This window comes from Topomyia yanbarensis, chromosome 3 (genome assembly GCF_030247195.1).
Source record: "Topomyia yanbarensis strain Yona2022 chromosome 3, ASM3024719v1, whole genome shotgun sequence".
Taxonomy (NCBI): Eukaryota; Metazoa; Arthropoda; class Insecta; order Diptera; family Culicidae; genus Topomyia; species Topomyia yanbarensis.
This window is the reverse complement of record NC_080672.1, coordinates 380788940-380809475: the sequence shown is the minus strand read 5'-3', so window position 1 is coordinate 380809475 and position 20536 is coordinate 380788940. Positions and strand designations below refer to the sequence as shown.

Sequence of the window (20536 nt, the reverse complement as noted above, 5' to 3'; positions counted from 1 at the left end):
TGGATAGTCTATTTGTCCAAATCGTCCAATCTTCCATTAATTTCGTAGATATTTTCTCATCCCAGTCTATACCTTCTTTCCAGGCTTGTTGCATTAGTAATTTACCTCCAATCGTAATATGCGCTATTAATCCAAGAGGGTCGAAGATTCTGGCAATTGTTGAGAGGACTTCTCTTTTGGTCGGTATGGCGTTGGACTTGAAGTCTGCTATTCTATACCCAATTGTGTCTTGGGTCGTGTCCCAGTATACTCCGAGGACTTTCTCTGATGTTGCAGTTTTTTCAATAAATTCCTTTTGGGTGGATTGTCTCGCGACGTTGCGTTCAGGTAGGACGTCCAGCATGTCGGCATCGTTTGAAATGATGTTTCTTAGTGTGAAGTGTGCAGCTTCATGAATTTTTATAACTCCGAACGTAACTGCACTGGCTTCCTCCGCTGTCGAGAAACTGTCCAGATAATCGTCAACATAGTGTTGTTTTATAATGGCGTTGGCTGCCACCGGATCGCAATCTCGGTAGTTCTCTGCGTTTGCATTCTTTACTGCTTGGGCACATGCAGGTGAGCAGGTTGCTCCAAACGTCATTACCTGCATTACGTAGTGTCCCATGGTATTTGAAGCCTTACCGTCCCTCCATAAGAATCGTTGAGCCTCCTGGTCCTCTTTGCGTATTTTAATTTGTGAGAACATCTCTTGGATGTCTCCTGCTACTGCGTACTTTCCTTCTCGGAATCTCAGTAAAATTCCAAAGAGCGATGTCAAGTTATCGGGACCAGAGAGTAATTCAGTGTTGAGCGATAATCCTTGTACCTTGGCAGCTGCGTCAAATACAAGTCGCGGTTTTAAAGGTGTTTTATTAGGATTTACGACAGCGAAATGAGGCAAATAGTATGTTTTATCGGTTGTTAGTGTTATCTCGTTTGCTGTTAATTTTCGTGCGTATCCCTTTTCAACGTATTCCTTAATTTTGTCCGTGTACCATTGGGCAAACTCAGGGTTTTTCCTCATCTTAGTTTCAGTGTATTCTAACCTCTTTAATGCTCCCTTGAAGCTTTCTGATTTTGGCATTATGGGCCTGGCTTGTTTCCATAAAAGGCCAATTTCGTATTGACTCCCGTCATACTTCATTGTTTCTTTTATCAATTTTTCAGCTCGTCTATCCTCCTCGCTCTGTTGGTTAGTGGTGCTAACCTTAACGCCAAACTCTTCCGTTGAGAAGTATTTCCTCATTTCTTCTCGTAGTGAGTCTTGCTCCTCTACTACACAGGAATATATTTCTCCTTGATGTCGGGAGTTGGTCCTTCCGTAAATGACCCATCCTATTGGTGTTTTAGCGGCAACTGGACCGACTTTGCTTGCTCTCTGTTTTGTTGCTGTTAATAGTCGGGGATGATCAAGTCCAATAAGTAATGTCGGCTCAGCATTCTCGTATCCTTGAATAGGAAGGTTTTTAAGATGGTTGTAGTTTTCATGAAGATCCTTGTAGTCAAGTGTCTGTCGTGGCAAGGATAATTTTTTTACTGTACGTACACTTTCCATTTGGTATCGAATTTTGTTGTCGCCTGATATTTTGAAACATACGCTTTGGCTTTCGTTATCTTCGTGTACGGAGTCATTTGTCCATTTTATGCATAATGGTGATACTGGCCCTTGCAAACCTAAATCTTTGGCCAAGTCGTCGAGGATTAGACTGTTCGATGAGCCGTGATCCAAAAATGCGAAGGTTTCTAATTGTCTTCCTTGCGCATAAAGTGTAACCGGCAGTATTTGGTAGTAGACCTTATTTCTTTTGGTAGCGTGTATGTTAGTGCGCACATCTTCTTGTTCCTTCGAGGTGGACGATGTTGGAGCTTGCGCATCTATTTCTTTCACTTCCTTCTTATCTTGGTTCTTCTTGTTGTCTTTTGATTGTCCTGAAGGTTCCTTGATTTTTTGTTTTGTTTCCTCCTTTTGGGAGGCTCGTTTTTCATCATTTGTTTTTGGTCTGACGTGAAGAAATGTGTGATGATATGCTGTACATCCTTCTGTTCTGCAGTTTGGCCTCATTTGACAGTTTCTAAAGGAGTGTCCTTGGCGTAAACAGTTAAAGCACATGCGTTTCTCTAGTGCCAGTTCTCGTCTTTTTTCCACACTCATCTTTTTAAAGACCGGGCATGCTACTATCCAGTGTTGTTGACTACAACAGGAACATTTGGCTTGGGATCTGGATGTTGTTTCAGCGTGCATATTGACTCTTGATTGGCGCTCATTTTTCGGGTTTTCCTTCTCAGATTGACACACCTTTTGTGCAATAAGAAGTGTTGCTCTTTGCTGTTGCGGTTTCAAAAACTCGTGTAATTCCTTTAGTGTGAGTTTTTGCCGTGGTCGTCCTTCTTGCGGAATCATTGCTTCTGCTTCCTTGTCCGCCCATTGTTCTCTTAAGTTCAGTGGTAAGCGGCAAACAAGTTCAGCCATCTGCAACGGATTAGTTAAATAATCCTCACACTGTATCATGGACATGTTGGACACCAAATTTCCGAGAGTTACTACGAAGTCCACCATGCTTTGAGGGTATTCCATGCGTGGGTTCCGTAACTTTGCCAAATCCTTCCATAGTTCGTTGTATATAGCCAACGGTTGTCCGTAAATACTATCCAGAGTTTCTACTACATGTTTCTCGTTTCCTGGATCCATCAGCAAGGCACTTACGTGTACCTTTGCTGCCTTGCCTAGACTTGCCATAAGTCTGTTTATGTTGTCGGTATCGCTGAATTGACCTTCTCGTTTGCTTTGTTCGTAAAGCCGTTTGAAATTTGGCCAATCCTTGTAATTTCCGTTGAAAACTGGGAGGGGTGTTGCTGTTTGCCTCCTCAGTAAGTTTGTAATTTCATCCGGCAATTTGATTGTCGGAGCCATTTGTTGTCCCGCTTCGGGGTCCATTTTTACTTGGTGCATTTTGGTTGCCATCTCAATCATGGCTTTTTGAAATGCCTCATCACGCAATTTTTGGCTTTCCATTTGTGCCTCAAATTGGCGTCTTAGCAGCTCTACAGTGTCTGCTGGTCCGCGTTCCTTGGACACACTCCTGGTAGTCTTCTTCTTTTGATCCTCCAGCTCCTTTCTTAGTTGCTGGAGCTCCATTATTTCCTCTTTGCACTTTGGGCAGTGCCAGAGGTCCTTAGTGGAGGGTCTTTTCTCAAGTTTGGTGCAGGTCATGTGGAACCAGTTCCAACACTTTGAGCACTCGACCATCCATTCGTCCGCGCTGTCCTTATCCTTGCACAGGCGGCAATTCCCATTCGGGTTGTGCGCGTATCCTCCAGATGCCATCCTTTAGATCCGCTTTCTCTTTCGGCTTGTTTTAGGTTCACTAGTGATATATCGCACGGTGTGATATATATTGTGATATCTTATTCAAGCACTGTTTGTTTTCACCGAATCCGCTATTGGCTGCGGATACGCCTTATTAGCGATTTTGTAAGTGACGCGTATTGCAATGCGTATTACTGTCCGTTATAAGCTACGGACACGCTGTGTTTCTAGCGTTTTTCCACCACAGTTTGTAGGTGTTCGCTTAATGTTTATGCCTTTTTCCACTACCGTAGCTTGGTCAGTGTAGGACTTAGTAGTTTTTCTTTACTTCGTGCCTTCTGTGGCGAGAATTGTGAGGATAAATCCTCTCTGGAGCCACCATATATCGTTCCGCCGAACGATCTTTCGCCGCAGAGGGGGGTGCTGGGTCTAGTTAGAAGCGTCCTGCGGTACAAGCCACTTCTAATTCTAGACTAAGTATAGTTTGTGGCACCTGCGTTACAAATACCACACGCTATAGCTTAATAAGCCGGGAATTCCTCGTCCAGTTAGTATCGTTCTGCGTAACAATCCAATACTAATTCTGGTCGTAAGACAATTTGCTTCCCCGCTTGCGTTACAAACAAGGAAGTAATTTGACTTTGGATTTAACAAGGTGGAAAAACCAACGAAGAACTCCAGGGTCTGGACACGAAGTAAAGGATTTTCGACTGAGTGAAGTGGTACTTTCGACTGCTCGATTTCAACTTGATTTTATTATACAATTTTTTGGTTTATATACCTACTTTCCTAAGCTAGCTATTTACAAATAATCGATTTTTGAATCGATTTTATTTAGATTTGTTTTGGTACAGAATGTTAACAATGAATATTGTTGTCAACTCTGCACAAATGTTTTATTATCCAAGCCACCGCGCGAAGTCAAATATCGATATAATTATCGTCTTCGAATGCGCTGTGACCGGCAGTGGCACCGAAAATGCCGATGAAGCATATATGACCCTTGCGTGAGCGCGCATTGACTCATCGTTGGGCGCACTTGAATGTAATTCGATTTTCCTTCTGCCTCTTTAGGTCAGAACGAACTGTTCTATGTTACGGTGGTTTGTTTTGATTCTGCCGCTGCTCGCTGCGAACAGCTGTTTGTGATTTTGCGTCGGCGACAACTAGGTTGCTCATTATTTAAATTTTTAATGCCATGATATCAAAAATCTTTGGGTTTATCTATCGAAATCTATTCTCAGAAGTATTTCGGGGCGACATGCGCAAAAAAATTGAAAATTTATCGTGAGATGGCTGAATTATGTGCGTTTAAAATTGGACCACTTTTCGTTACATACCATTTTTGTAGAATTTGCAACGTGCACCCCTATATCGAAAACAAAGACGTAGTCCTACGTCAATACAATAATTTGATGCAAAATATTATACATTCCTAAAGTGAGCTGCCCCCAGAGTGATTTCCAAAATCCATGACGGAAATAAGACGCAATATCAGTGAGATATTCGACGTATCGACATTTTGGGTTTCACCGAGTAAGAAGATGATTCATTATGTTCCTTATGAATGGGCGAATTATCCATGCAGTGGTGGATCAATTTTATGGCGTTGTGAGGGTACCGTTGGTTAAAAGATATTCAAGAACGAAGAGTCAATAATCAAGAATCAAGAAATAAGAATCAAAAGAATTGAAATTATTTTCGAAAATATCGAAATAAGTTCCGGAAGTATCGTAACAATCCAAACTATTGAAAATATCAATGTCGAACATACCGAACGTATTGAAAACAAAGAAAATTTCGAATATATTCCTTCCCTAGTTGTTGGGGTCAATATGACCCAAAATGAACTTTCAAAATTCGCTAACTTTTTTAGTTTTGCACCTAGCAGTTTGGAATTTCTTGACTTTTCCTCTTTCATGGAGCGCAACGATTTTCAATTGAGTTCAAAATTATCGGGCATTCCTGAAGGGCTGTACAAAAAAAGTTACGAATGAGGTGTTAGCGGGTCATATTGACCACGATTTCTAATTTAGTTTTAAGGCACATTTTCAGCCAAATCTACATGAACTTGTACCCAAATTGTTGGTTGAAGTTTCAATTTTCAGTTTCTGGTGAATATTACTGTTTTTGACCAGGTTGGCCAGTGGGAATCGGTGCCGAATGGGGTCATGTTTGGCATAAAAATATGTATGCAGAACCGTCATCATAAATCACCGGTTTATTGACAGAATACTAATAATAAATGCAAATAAAACAAAAATGAGAATGTATATATTAAATTTGTACATGATACGACCGATCTGGGATGTTGCGGATTACAATTCCAATGCCGATTCCGGCAGTATAAAAGTATTTCATATACTATTGAACAAGCGACAAAGTGATCAATCATTGAAACTGATCCCAAAGTTTTGTAACATTCTTGAAAACTTACATAAAATCCCATCTAAATCTAATCCCGCCCCTCAAAAAAATAGAGAACAATTCAATATGATCTGTTTGTGACGGCAAATTTAATGTTTTATTAGGTTTAAAAATTTGTACTATTAGCACAGACTAACAGACATAACACTCAAAAACAAAGCTTCTCCCGCTTTAACGGTCATTTTAAATATATTTGTAGTTGGGACTGTGGCCACATTTGAAATTATGGCGCCACTGACATATGAACAAGCATATGGGGGATAGACCACTAGTGAAAAATTGTTCCCAAACCTGAGGGGTAACCCACCAGTAAATGAGTGTTTGGGACTGTGAATAAAAGGTGGAGTTAGTGTTCTGGGGAAATTGTCGGATCGATGTTTTTTGAGGGAATTCCCTCATAGTGTTATGTCTGTTAGTCTGTGCTATTAGTGAATGTAAATTTTTAGAAGCATCATTTTTTTTTATTTGAGAGTTTACGAAGATTTCGGTAAATGTTTTGCCTAATCAAAATCCAGCACAATAAATTCCAAATTATACCAAATTTCGTGACCAAATGTCCGAGGTGTATACAGCGAGACCAAAACACTGACGGACCTAAAAGCGGAATGCCTTCTACTTGTTATAAAAACATGTTCAGGAGTGTTTCAGTTTTAGATTCATAATTTTGACATTTCTATAATATAAAACTGGAAATTTTCAAACTAGAACTTGCTGTCCACAGCAGCAGTTTCAGCGGGTGTTCTAATTGGTTTAAAATGCATATATCGTCATCTCTTCAGCGTTATCAGACTCATACTTGTTTTTCCCCAGTCTATCGTCTAGGTTTGTGTCTGTGCTGAATTCTCTCTATGTATTAAAAACACAGTTCAGAACGTGTTTTTAATTTAGCAAGAATTATAACAGTAGTTTGAAATTATAAAACAACACGCCCTGCTGGGGATATGATCTTTCAGTTACAGTTCTACTTTGAAACTCCTATCTAAAACACAACGCTGCTGAACACGCTCTAAGGCCGCTTATTGAGAGCCAGCGAGAAGCTTAGCAGGGGCTAGTAGTGACAGTAGGATGCGAGAAACCTGCTTGCAGCATATCAAATGGAGCCTGTCAGAGTAAAATCATGTAGTCGGCGCAGATCCGCTCAGTTTTCACTCTGACATCATCCATTTGGTTTGCAGTAAGCAGGTTTCTAGCATTCTAAAGTCAGTTCCAGCCCCAGCTCAGCTTCTCGCCACCACTCTGTATGCACCCTAAACTTGTATGCTTAACCAGTAGGTACAGAATACTAGATAAGGATTGTCGCTGGTGTTCCCATTGTTTTCGCCTCGGAACATGTTTGTTTTGCTTTCGGTATATATCTGTCAAGTTATCGAAAGTCTTTCTAGTAAAAGTCTTTGGTCCGCACTTTTGGTACACGCAGAAAAATTTGGCCTGCATCGAAGACTCCATATCAAGAAGACTGATATCTCTTTCCTTCCCCCAAACAAACGAGAAGCGACAGAGGTTACAGCGCCTCTATTGGAAGAAGGGAGGAAGCTTTATGTAAAAATGTATATGTGTGTGTGCATCACTATGGAAAGTACCACCTTTACCCGCAAGTGGCGTTGCTGTTACTGTCTCCGGATTATGGACAGAGTTGCCAGTCTTCTTGATATGGAGTCTTCGCCTGCATGTAACCACAAACCGTTTAGTTGAACTTCGAACTAGTAAAATGCAGAGTTTGTCTTTCTTCAATTCAATCTCGTTTATAATTTTTATACATTCAAGATTTTATAGATTCAAGATGTTATGAAATGGAAGCGTTTGTATATACCGCACAAGGAAATGAAAATTCATTAAAATTCAGTACAGATTTGGACAATTAGTACATTCTAATTAGTGAAAATACATTTTATTTGGCCCATTTGACAGGTATATCCCGGAATCAAAACAATGATGTTCCAACCACTGATGCCAGCGACAATCCTAATCTAGTGCTCTGTATCTACTGCTTAACCACGTGGTTCGACCAAAAACGTGTCGTCAGTAGCGCTTTATTTCCTCTAGAGTAAATTATTTCAGCTCCATAAATCTTTCCAGTGCCAACAGCACTACCTACTTTTCAGTGCTGGAAGCTCTCACACTCCGCCGGCTTTAAACAATTCGATACCTTTCCCGTAAACCCGTCTTGTTGACAGCTGATATTGGCATCAATCTCACAAACAACCGTGCAATCGATCTGTAGTTCAAAACCAGAGATGCCAGATTTGCAGACAAGTCTGCAAATTCGCAGACTTTTAATTTAAGCTGCAGATTTTTTCGATGACGCAGATATTTGCAGATTTTTTAGTTTGGTTGCAGATATTTGCAGATTTTTTAGTTTGGTTGCAGATATTTGCAGATTTTTGAATATAAAGGCTTTTGGTTACACTAGCTTTCCTGGCATTTTTTGTTCTTCCCAGACTTTTAAAATTATTACTGCAGACATTTGTAAAAAGTACCTGGCATCTCTGTTCAAAACATTCCAGCTTCTGCTGCTAGCGTTTGTGCATTCGTCCGGTGTCTCTATCAGTGCTTTATTATTTTATTCGATCTGACGTCGTGATTCAGCGGCAACCATCGATCCCTCACGTCGCGCGATTTATTTCGTGTTGTTTCGCTCAATCAGTGCCGTCGATACTAACTCGCCCACCATGTCTTCCTTAACTTTGCAGAAACGGGACAATGTCCGTGTGGAGCACTAGTACTGCCGGAATCGATACAGTGCTCGCAACCACCCTCGGTACAACGATCCATCCGAAAACGTTCAGTGCAAACCATCTGCCCAGTACCGGGCTGATAGTGACGCAAATTCCCAACGGAGGTGCTGCTGTACCGAATCAAACCCACCACCACCACCAGCAGCTGCATCACTTCAGTGCCAGCAACGCCGCAGGTAGTGTAGTAGCCGCAAACGGCCTCAACCATAGCCACCATCACCTGGTTGCCACCTCGGGCCATCCGGCCGGGAACGGTGCCGGTGCATTCAGCAGTCACAGTACCAGCAGCAACAGCAACCACAGTCATTCCCCGCCGATTCACGGATCGGTGCAAAATTCCGTTGCCTGGAACCGAACCAGTATTTGCAGTGCACACAAGGTAGGATATTTTTGCCCCGTGATTTATAGCGTGATAAGCGTTTGTTTTCCATTATTGAACCGTTGAAGTCGCTCGCGGTAATGGGTACGTCGTAATCGTGCACGCGGAATGTAATGAATAATGTAGTTTTGGTGGCACGTATTGAATGAAGCAGAGTGTGAGTATTGTTAAAAGTTGGAAGCTCACCTAAAGAGCAAACGTGTGACTAATCGAAGGGAATATTTATACAAACGATATTCTGATGTTTCTTTTGAAATGGTACAATAGTCAATAAAAATTCTTATTTGGATGTTCCCTAAATGAACGCTATCCGGTAAAGCATTTCGCACGTGAACAAGCAGATATAAACCGAGTGCTTGGATAGTGTGTGTTTCTAGCCATCTTCATTCATTCGTGTCATGTGCGGATGATGTGGATGAGACGATCATTTTCCAATTCCGTTGGAAGAAGAAAAACTTAGAACCCATGCCAAAAACTTGGTGGCAATAAACTTAGTTCCCCAATCTTTCATATAAACGTTGACAAATTAAACGAGGTGGCGTGAGAAAGTCTATCGCAAAAGTGGCGGCTTGGAATGTTGCCAGATGGGGAATTGCAACATTGCGGTCGGAATCTGCTCTTCCTTGAACTTGCCCTGTCAACTTGCACATTGAATTGGGCTGTACCGGATATCATAGATTTAATAATTGTATTTTTTAGGTATTTGCTTAAATTAATTAAAATCAACCCTCATTTTTCGTATTTGCTACTCGATTTGAGGTCGGATTGTGACCAGGCACGACCCGTCACTTTATAATGGTTACTTTAGACCAGAGTAAAGCAATTCATGATGGTTTCATGTTTTTATTTTGGACATCCCTCTAAATTCGCATCACATTTCCGTCCTCCCACCATCTTCGTTATGGTACACCGACTGTAACCGGTCACCCTTTCCTCTGAGCAATCTTTTCTCATCTATTACATTTTATTCGCTGCACGCACGATATCTTATGAAAGTGGAGAGCGCGATGGTGAATGAAAATGTGGAAAATGTAAACCAAAAGTAGGAGAGTCACTTTACCACAGTCGCGCGGTCGCGAACAAGACTTAGTAGCAAGAAGTGTGTAGATTGTGCGCGTTGTATCGGTGTAAATATTATTTTTTCCAATTTTTTCCCATCTGTTGATTCATACCTCGATCGTTTGGTTGATCACGATGTGAAACTTGAAGCCCCGAAAAAACAGCCAATATTTCGCGAGTGTTGCTCAAAATCTAATGGTTCTAGTCTGTTTTGCGCAGTGTTGGTGAAATTAACATTTTTGGGTAATATACTGGTGAACGAGAGAGCTTAAACGTGGTGATCGTGATTGGCAGTCTGCGAAGCATGCTCAGTAAAATATTGTAGTGCAGTTGGTCGTGTGTTTTATGTCGTTCATTCAGTATGGTGTTACAATTCCGATATCATTGGTGCTATAGTCATTAATAAACAGTATCTGCAGTCTTGTTTATGTTACTCCAAGTGGCAGTTTCGCAGCAATTAAGGAAGAATATGTCGATAAATGCGTTATAATTTTCCAGAACGAAACGATGCGCAGTTTTACTCTATAAAGTATTCAATTATAATACAACCTACTTTTGCGGATCTTATCATTTGTTTGAGCTTGGAATCGAAATAACAAATTGAGCACTACTTTCCAACTCAATCAGCAATTAGTTAAACATAAAGTCTGCAACCACGAAACTGTTTCCAATTTCCAACGCACCTAGTTGGCACCGTTGTGAATTCATGTAGTAAAGTGATTGTCATTTGTGCAGGTGTTTGAACTGTTTACTTTTTATAATTATTCGAAAGGGCGTTCTGGGTCGCTTTCGATAGCCACACAGCTTGGGTACATGGGTGTTTACAGTATTGTGTGCGGCAGTGGGTCGTATGAGCAGAGTCGACTGCAGTTTGTCTTATATTGAGACTTTACCTACGAGGTATGATTCAGCGCCTAATAGCATTTTCGTTTTAGCCTGGTGCTTCACCGGTGACTGAGATAGACTGACTGCAGATTACGCCCAAGTTTGAATGAGTGTAGCATCGACTACACCAGTTTAGTACACTGTCAAAAAAGTAAACGCTATAACACGAGTTCTCATATCTTCAATGAACTGTAAAATTCAAGGAATTAATCTTTTCACTCTCTCCTTCGTTATTAAAAACATGCGAAAGATTCGATTCTATGAAAACGAGTAGCAGAAGTAGCAACTTTTTAGTTCCCATGCCACTCTAAATCTTCAATCTTGTTCTGATTGGCATTCAGTCATTTTCGATTCTTATATTAAAAGAATAAAAACAACTTACCTAATAAAATAAAACACTTGGAACTCAGAAAACAACTACCTTCGTTAACTCGTAAATCTTCAGCACCGAACCATATCATTGCCGGTGTATTTTTGTTTCCCCACCACCATAGTTCAATATCGAAGATATCAATTGCGTCGTCAATCACCAAGGCAAAAATGAGTGTGCGGAGGAAATAATGTAAATACTCTTTGAATATACACGCTTGCTTTCTCCTATGCCTTTGGCTCACTTTCGATTTCATAAGTTTCTGATGGTATGAAAAATAGTTTCCTTTCTTCATTTCCGTCAGATTACGAATTATCTTTATTTTCATTTCTATTTGCTTTGGTGTATATGTATTTCCATATTTCATCTTCGATTTTCCGCTCTCTTTTGTGATTGGCTGTTTACAATTTACTTTGGATTTCACTGCATTAGTGCATTTTTTGATTTTTCCTTAACCTAATTCTTTCATTCATATTAAATTTCTCAATAATTCAAATTCTGAGTGGACACACTTTCCCTTAAATTTGTTTTTTTTTTTATTTCGATTGTAGAGCTTTTAATTTTAACCTCAAGGTCATTCGCCTCTTCGGGTTAGAAAATTTCTTAAGAAAAATCTCTAGCCCTTGTGCGGGGTTGGGATTTGAACCCAGGTGAGCAGCGTACAAGGCAATCGATTTACCAACTACACTATGCCCGTCCCCATTTCTAAATTTATTATTTATGCTGATGAATCTCTACCACTGTATTTCAAGTGTTTTGTAGTCCGATTTCGGATAACGAAAACGACTTACTAGAGTAGCAACACAACCGAATTTCGAACGTGTCGTTGTGTTTGTCCAATATTTTTCGAAGTTTTTCTATGACATACAATATTTGCCATGAAATCAAGGGCGATCGTTTGTTCTATGGAGTTATGTTAAAGATATCAAAGATTTCATACATTCTATTGGGTAGTTTATGTCGTTTCCTTATATGAAAGGGTGCCCTTTTTCATATTATGGACATCTCGCGGAATATACGTGAAACGAGAGGTTCTTTATGACGACACATAGATGCATTGAATTGTTCATTTGGGTTTTAACCTCGATGGCTCATCCACCCTTAAAAGTTCGTATTTCAATTGTCTTAATTCTACTTTATTTCGTTACCATGGTTGGCTAGGTAGGCCGCGGGAAGCCTCCCCAGCAGGTAGGGGTGCGGCAGAGGGCCCGCGTGGGATTCTATTGAGTCTCCCCATCCAAGGGGATGTGGTGTAGGACCTATGCTGTGCTTTGGTTGGAATTTTCGCTGGCTGGTGGTTGTGTTGGGTCATGGGCGACCTCTCCAGCACCGACGAGGGGTATGGCGGAGGGCCCATGGCTAATGTGGTCATGGTGAGTTCCTAATTGGATTTCGTCGAAGAGACTGGTGCATTAAATAAAGTTTAGGAGCCCTTGCGGGTGACGCCTACAGAATCGTGATGGCCAAGACCAAAGGGGGCTCTCCACCCCCAGAACGGTTTCCGGACCGGTTGGCGACGATTATCGAAGTACTCTTCCCGTATCGAGCCACAAGCCCCTGGCCACCTGCACCACGAGACAGTGTGCCGAAATGGCGGCTCCGGTGACGAATGAAGAACTACTCGCAGTGGATAATTCCCTAGCAATGAACAAAGCTCCAGGGTCGGATGGAGTTCCAAACAGCGATCGTAGCGAACCCGAACATGTTTAGGCTAGCTATGCAGAGATGCCTTGACGAGTGCCGCTTCCCCGATAGATGGAAAAGGCAGAAATTGGCGCTGTTGCCGAAGCCCGGGAAGCCGCCAGGAGACCCATCGGCATACAGACCAATCTGTCTGATCGACACGCCTGGCAAATTGCTTGAGAGGATCATCCTCAACAGGCTAACCTCGTACTCAGAAAGTACGGACGGCCTGTCAAGCAACCAGTTTGCCTTTCGGAAGGGTAAGTCCACGGTGGACGTTATCTACTCAGTGATAAAGACTGCCGAGATACCGATCCAACGAAAAAGGCGAGGCATTCAATACTGTGCGTTAGTGACACTTGACGTGAAGAACGCATTCAACAGCGCAAGCCGGGATGCCATCGCGCTCTCGTTACACCGGCTTAGCCTACCGATGGGTCTGTGCCGGATCCTGGAAAGTTACTTCCAAAACCGCGTACTGCTATACAAGACCGATGCAGGTCAGAAAAGGGTTCCTATTACCGCCGGAGTCCCACAGGGCTCGATCCTAGGCCCGGTGTTATGGAACCTCATGTATGACGGGGTTCTGAGACTGAAGTTCCCTCCTGGGGTCAAGATCGTCGGCTTGGAGGTCTATGGGGAGTCAATCCCTGAGGTTGAACTAACCGCAGAACACGCGATCAACACGGTGGAGGGATGGATGAGCGCGAGAGGCTTGGAGCTCTCTCAGCACAAGACGGAGGTAGTTATCGTCAACAACCGCAAGTAGGCACAACATTATCCATGTGGGAGAAGTCGTGATCACCACACAGCGGAGTCTGATGTCTCTCGGAGTCATTGTAGACGACAAGCTGACCTTCGGCAGCCACGTCAACTATACATGCAAGAGAGCATCAACTGCTGCTGCGGCACTATCGAGGATGATGTCCAACAGCTCAAAGGTGTGCGCCAGTAGACGTAGGCTACTGGCAGGCGTTGCCGTATCTATCCTCAGGTGCGGCGGCCCGTCATGGTCAAGAGCAATTCCTGTCAGGCCATGGCTGCTTCCGACAGTACCTCCACAGGTTCGGGCACGCGGAAGTCCCCGTCTGCCCTGACTGCCCAGGTGTCGACGAAACTGCCGAACACATACTGTTCGTCTGTCCTCGTTTCGACGTCGAAAGAAGAGCAATGCTTGACGTCTGCGGCTGGGATACAACCCCTGATACCCTTATTCAGCGGATGGTCTGTTCATGCAGAGGCAGGTTTGGCGCAGCGACTGGCAACCGTGTAAGGGGTAAACCCAGCCACCCCGAAGCAAAGCAGAAGAGTGAGTGTATAGGCGTATATGTGGACTGCCTCATGCCTCCCGGTCGTAGCGTAGTATTTTGGGACTTAGCTATTGATACCTCGTGGCATGGCAAAGGAGTGAAGGGTGAGCATCCAAGTCAGCCTCACACGGTACGTTAGAGGCGAGCACAAAAGTAAGCCTAGCAAGGTAAGCCTCGCATGGCGTGATAGAGGTGAGCACAAAAGTAAGTCTCATGTGGAGTGTTAGAGAGTGAATCAAGGTGTGACAGAGCGAGCACCCAAGTAAGCCTCATACAGGATGCATGAACGCGCGAGCGAGAGTGAGTGAGTACATCAAGTACAGCCATCCCCCAGAAGTAATACCGAGAGGTAGTCCCTGGGGGTAACAATATCGGTGCCCAATGGAGTTTAGTCGGTATTACCTAGTCATAGTGCACCATGAGAGCCCGACACCCCGTGTGGTAGCTTGGCATCTACTAATAGCACGTGTACTGGGTTAGTGCGTAAATTGCATTCTCCATTGATAAAAAAGGACATTGTCCTAGATATGGCGAATAGAGGGCGGGATGTCTTGTCTTACCCGGAGATCATGGAGCTCGAGGCAGCTTGAGAGGATGTGTTTCACTGTTGTCCTGGTCCCGCATGTGGCGCAGATAGGGGGTGGCACATTCGAAGTTGTGTGGACGTGCGTGGTATTCGTGTGTCCGTTCCGCAATCGGGGCAGGACTTTCTGTTCCTTCCAGTCTAGGCGGTCGTCCCATTTTACGAGTATCCCCTTCATTTTCTGCACAAATCCTTGGGACGTCTGCCAGTTATTGTTATTGTTAACGACTTCGGTAAGATGACGAATGATGTCCATGGCTCCCTAACCCAGCGCTGCCAAGTGATCAATGTTCCTCTGTACGCTGCAGTGCCCGGGGTCCAGCATAATGTGGTGAGTGGATCGGCGTTCATCTCGATGGCCTGGACAAACGGGTGTCGGGACTGTCCGCTCTCAAGCGCGCAGAATACCGAGAGGGTGTCGGTGAAGATCGTGGTTGCTGTGTCTTCTAACTTTTGAGACAGGGCCAGAGCGATGGCTGCGGCTTCTACGGAAAAGACCGAGCACTCTGTCGGGAGGCAGAGGGATTAACCTGTCTCCCCATACCGGACTTCGACTCCGACCTGGCCATCCTTTCTGAATCCATCAGTGTAGATCCAAGTATGATTCGAGAATCATCGCTCCACGGCTGAACGAGCGACATCAGGGACTCCTTCGGCTTGGATCGTCTGGGACAGGCTTGTGTCGATCTGGGGGCATATGGCGTTCCATGGTTGAGGCTATACCCGGTGCAGTCGGGCTAGGGATGGTAAAGAGGAGCCGGCGAATTCGACGTACGTACCTCTCTAGCTATTCTTATTGTTGCCGAGTCATCTCGCTCGAGGCCAGATTAGGTGGCCCGCCGGATGGCCAGCAGTCTCGACGCAGGCGTTTTCGGCTGGTGTTCGGTTTCGATGCGGTCCGTATGGACCCGTGGTATAGGGGGGCCAATATGCTGTTCATTCCTGCGAGGTTTCGTCTGGTGATCTCGACGCCGTAATAATTCCAGCTATGAATTTGCGCTTGGTTGATGGTGAGCGCCATATTGCGGTCGCACTCCAGGTGTCGAACTCATATCGTCTGCATCAGCCTTTTTCGGTTGGTGTAGTCGGCCTTCAGTTTTTGGGAAGTGGAGGGCGAAGGAGGCTTACCTATCAACTGTGATCTCGAGAATCTTCGGTTTCTTTTAGTAGGAGATTGGGCTGTCCGCTATCCGAGTCAACTGGTCGATGGCTTGATGGTGGGTTGGGCATATGTGGGTGTAGCAACTCTTGGAGAATATTCGGATATTTGGAAACCGACAGAGACGGCCTTTGATCCTCCTGGTCGCGACTAGCACGATGTCATTCGCATGAATGAATATAAGGATCCCCTTGGGGAGGGTAGCTTATGTCGTCTCCATGCTAATGAAGAATAGGGTGACCGCCAGGGGTACTCCATTTTCCTCGGAGAGTATTCGAGATTCGCTGTCGCCGATTCCGACCCGGAATTGGCGGTTTTCGAGGAAACGTTTTATGTATTGGTCGAGGTTTCCACGGATTCCTCAACAGTCGAGCTGCCGGAGCACACCCTCCCGCCATACGGTGTTGTATGCCTTGTCTATGTCTAGTGCGGCGATATCGGTGTGTGGGCGGACCCTGTGTCCTTGCATTTCTGGAAAGCGTGTTGCCGGTGGTCCAGTAGCTGGCGTTGCTCAAGGGTGGTGATTAGTCTTCTGTTGACCATTCGTTTGAGGGTCTTTCCGGTGCAGGGGAGTAAGTCAAGTGTGCTTTAAGTGGGGCTACCTTAGATTTCCCACGAATACTGCAGCAAAGATTTTATTCGGAAATATCACCCGAAAGTAAGCGACACATGTATAAGCTTCATCATTGGCGTCCACATATATTGCAACGAAATTGTATCTCTCACAGAGATAACCATTACCAAACAAGTTCGTCTGCCGCATCCACTTCCCAAGTCAATTCTCCAGCATCAGTTGATTCCAGATCGCATTTGCCCCTGGGTGTGTACCGTGCAATGGATGAGGAAGAAATACAACAAGCTTGCCGGATCGAATGGGTTTATTGTTTCACGCTGCGCCTGAAATCGCTCCAATGCTGACTGAGGATGGTGCATTCCTGCTTGTCTAAACGCCTACCTAAATTTTCTCTCAAGACCTTCTAGGTCAGTCCGGTTCCATTTGATGACCACGAAACTGCAGGCCAACACAGGGACAGCAAACGTGTTGATTGCTCTGACCTTATTCCCCGCTTTCAGGAAAGACTTCAAGACACGATTCACTCGGCTCAAGAACTTATCTCGGAGCTCAAGCTTGATGTCGGCCTGGCGAATCCCGGTTAGCTGTCGGAATCCGAGATACTTATACGATTCACCACAAACCATGCCCCGAATCATTAATCCTTCGTCGATCGCGTAGCCATCAGTGTCGACCAATCACCCTGATAGTAGCAGAACAGATCGACAATTCTGTAAGCTAAAATCCATGCCGATGTCGCCATAATCCTTTCGACTAGTTTGATGACTACACCCAGTCGTTCCATCGAGTCAGCATAGATCTTGAGATCGTCCATCTAGAAAGTATATATAACTTCTTCCGGTGAGCTTCCTCCATACTTACCTTACCGTTCAGGCTAGAGCATTGTTGTCTCTTGCTGTATGCAGAAGCCGTCACCACTCCACTCGGTCCATTGCGGCCTGTCGCCAGCCTCGCAGTCTTCAAAGGGTCCGCAGGCCGTCCTCTATGTGTGTGCTGTGCGCTCCGTCTTCTTGTTCCTGTAGGGTCACCCTCAAGAATCATCTTCACCGGGTCGTCGTCTGACATTCTTACGGCGTGTCCAGACCACCGCAAATGTACTATTTTTGCAGTATGCACGATGGATGGTTTTTCCAGCAACTGATGCAACTCATGGTTCATTCGCCTGCGCCACGTTCCGTCTTCCATCTGCACGCCACCATAGATGGTACGCAACACCTTTCGTTCGAAAACTCCAAGGGCGCGTTGGTCCTCCACGAGCATAGTTCAGATCTAATCAGCGTCTTGCAGATAATCAACTTCGTGCGGCGGTCTCTAGAACCTCTTCCTCTCATGTATTTTGTTTTCGAAACGTTGATGGCAAGTCCAATCCTGCTGGCTTCAGCTTTCAGTCTGATGTACGTTTCCGACATCGCCTCAAAGTTGCGTGCCATTATGTCAATGTCGTCGGCGAAGCCAAGAAAATGGACGAGCTTCCTGAAGATCGTGCCACTCCGCGCCCTCCTTATTACACCTTCTAACGCAACGTTGAACAGCAGGCACGATAGACCATCACTTTGCCGTAACCCTCTCCGAGATTCAAAGGGACTCACTCGAACAACGCACATTACCCGATCCATCGTCGCTTTGACCAATCGTGTTAGCTATCCTCGATCTCGATCGATCGTGTCATACGCCGATTTGAAATCGATGAACAAAAGATGTGTGGGCACGTTGTATTCGCGGCACTTCTGCAGAACCTGCCGAATCGCGAATATTTGGTCCGTGGTGGCGCGGGAACCCATAAATCCCGCTTGGTACTGCTCCATTAACTCCCTTGCAAATTGTGACAATCGGCGACAAAGAATTGCGGAGAGGACCGTGTAGGCGGTGCTAAGTAGTGTGATCGCGCGGTAGTTACAGCAATCCAACTTGTCACTCTTTTCGTAGATTGGGCAAACGACACCCTCCATCCACTCCTCCGGAAGAATCTCCTTGTCCCAAATTTTGGCGATCACCCAGTGCAGCGCTCTAGCCAGTGTTTCACTAGCGTATTTTAATAGCTCACTGGGTAGTTGATCTACACTTGCAGCTTTGTTGTTTTCAGCCGATCGATCCCCTCCTTGATTTCTTGGAGTCAGGGGCCGGCTGTCTATCGTCTTCTGCGCGTGCTCCAAAATCCGTTTCGTCCTCTGCTGCTCCACCGTTGAGGTGCTCGTCATAGTACACCTCTCAATCACCTCACACTCGTTCGTAAGAACGCTTGCGGAATGTAGCCTTTGCGCGAACTGTTCAGCTTCTCGTAGAACTTCCGTGTGTAGCGGTACAGTTACTCCACCGCTTCGCGATCTCCTTCCTCCTGTTGCCACTTCTTTCTCCGGAGGACCGAGGTTTGCCTGTTCCGTGCTTATTTATATCGCTCCACATTTTGTCTCGTTCCGCGCTGCAGCATCCTCGCCCGTGCTGCATTCTTTTCCTCTACTAACTGCTTACATTCGTCATCGAACCAGTCGTTTCCTCGATTCGGAATCGCTGTAGCTGCTGGCTGTTCTTCCGTGGGTAGTGCTGCTTCCAGCCGCTGTACGTAGTCTTGGGCAACCCCGACGTCCCGAAGTTGCACGATGTTGGGCCTTAGCGTCCGACTACGACGAGTGTTGTACACCGTCGAGAGTTTTGAGCGCAGGCATACTGCAACTAGGCAATTGTCCGAATCTATATTCGCACTGCGGTAGGTACGAACGTTGGTGATATCAGAGAAGAATCGCCCGTCGATTAGAACGTGATCGATTTGGTTTTCGGTTCGTTGGTTAGATGCGGGGGAAGAAGGTATATCGGACCACCATGCCACGGGAGGCTGCGAAGTTCACGCATCGTTGGCCGTTGTCATTCGATACGGTGTGCAAGCTGTTAGGCCCGATTACCGGTCTTTCTCCATACCTTATCTGGTAGCCATGCCCGTTTCGATTGGGTGTCCTACTGAATGGGTTCATCGTCAAACAAAACCAAAGCGGGTTGACGGAATCGCCTTTGAATATTCCCCTCAATATGCGGAGCGTTCTTGACCGCAACATGTCTTCCCACTTTTGAGTTGCAGTGTTTATGTTTATGTTGTTTATTACCTTCACCAACAGGCCCCTTGGCCCCAATGGTGGTTGCTTAAACTAATTACATTTTAGTATTGACAACATTTTCACTTTTATCGCATTCCGCGTCCTGTTGAAGTCAAAGGCCGTCGCCACACTGTTAAAAATTCGTTGGAGTCCGGTAACAGCGCTCTGGCAACCATAGTTGGTTCTCCTGAACGGAACTCGCAGAAGGGAGTTATTGCGTAGAGCTCTAACGCGGGCTTGAAGATCCAGACGTCCGAGGATTGTAGGGCAATCCACTCTGTTGTTATTCCTCTTTCCATATCTTTGCGTAAGATCATTATGATAGTGCTCAGGATCTTGTACAGGCTTGATAGACAGGAAATTGTTTGTACTTTGATGGGTTTGATATGTTGTTGGGGAAGAGAATTGTAGTACCATGGGTTATGTAATCCGGCAGTAAGTGTGGTTCGCCCAACACCCTGTTGAAACATACAGCCACCGTAGGATATACAACGGTCAGCTTCTTGTATCAAATGTTTTGGACACCGTCTGGTCCACATGCCACCCAAATCCTAAGGTTCAGCGTCGCCTAGCGTACTTCATTGGTCTTGACGATGGTAGCTGATATTTCGTCAATTTCCTTTCCGCCTTCCTATTCCTCCTCGTAACATAGCCACAGTTGCCCCTCCAAATACTGGCACGAAAGCTAACGATGTTGCCAATACCCTGTAGACCTTCGCTGAAATCAGACTTTTCATGGCTGATTTGGTCATACAACGCTCGCTCATTATCACCGAACAACCGATTATGTTGTCGTCGATTTGCAGAGTCACTCTACTAATGTGTCTAGTTTCTTTGTTAGCCGATGAACTCCCGCATGCAAAGCTCAGTAAGTGCAATAATCGCAGCCACTTGATGGTATAATTTGGGGAGGGGGGGGGGGGGGGGGGTGCTCGTCTTTCCCGGTAATGTTGGCAGCTCAGAATGCTGTTAGCTGCAGATCTTCCAGGTTTTTGTG

At 44.8% G+C, this 20536-nt stretch overlaps 1 protein-coding gene across 3 annotated transcripts in view; it reads left to right on the top strand.

The window, feature by feature from the left end:
* The window catches only part of LOC131693256 (calcium release-activated calcium channel protein 1), a 131945-nt gene that overhangs the window by 89882 nt on the left and 21527 nt on the right, over positions 1-20536 (top strand). For 2 of the 3 annotated variants that reach the window (XM_058980940.1, XM_058980941.1), the window contains exon 2: positions 8407-8830. In XM_058980940.1, the coding sequence (XP_058836923.1) occupies positions 8407-8830 (424 nt within the window). Of the gene's footprint in view, positions 1-8406; positions 8831-9915; positions 10133-20536 lie in introns of those variants that run through there. The other variant, XM_058980943.1, reaches the window with a different exon arrangement.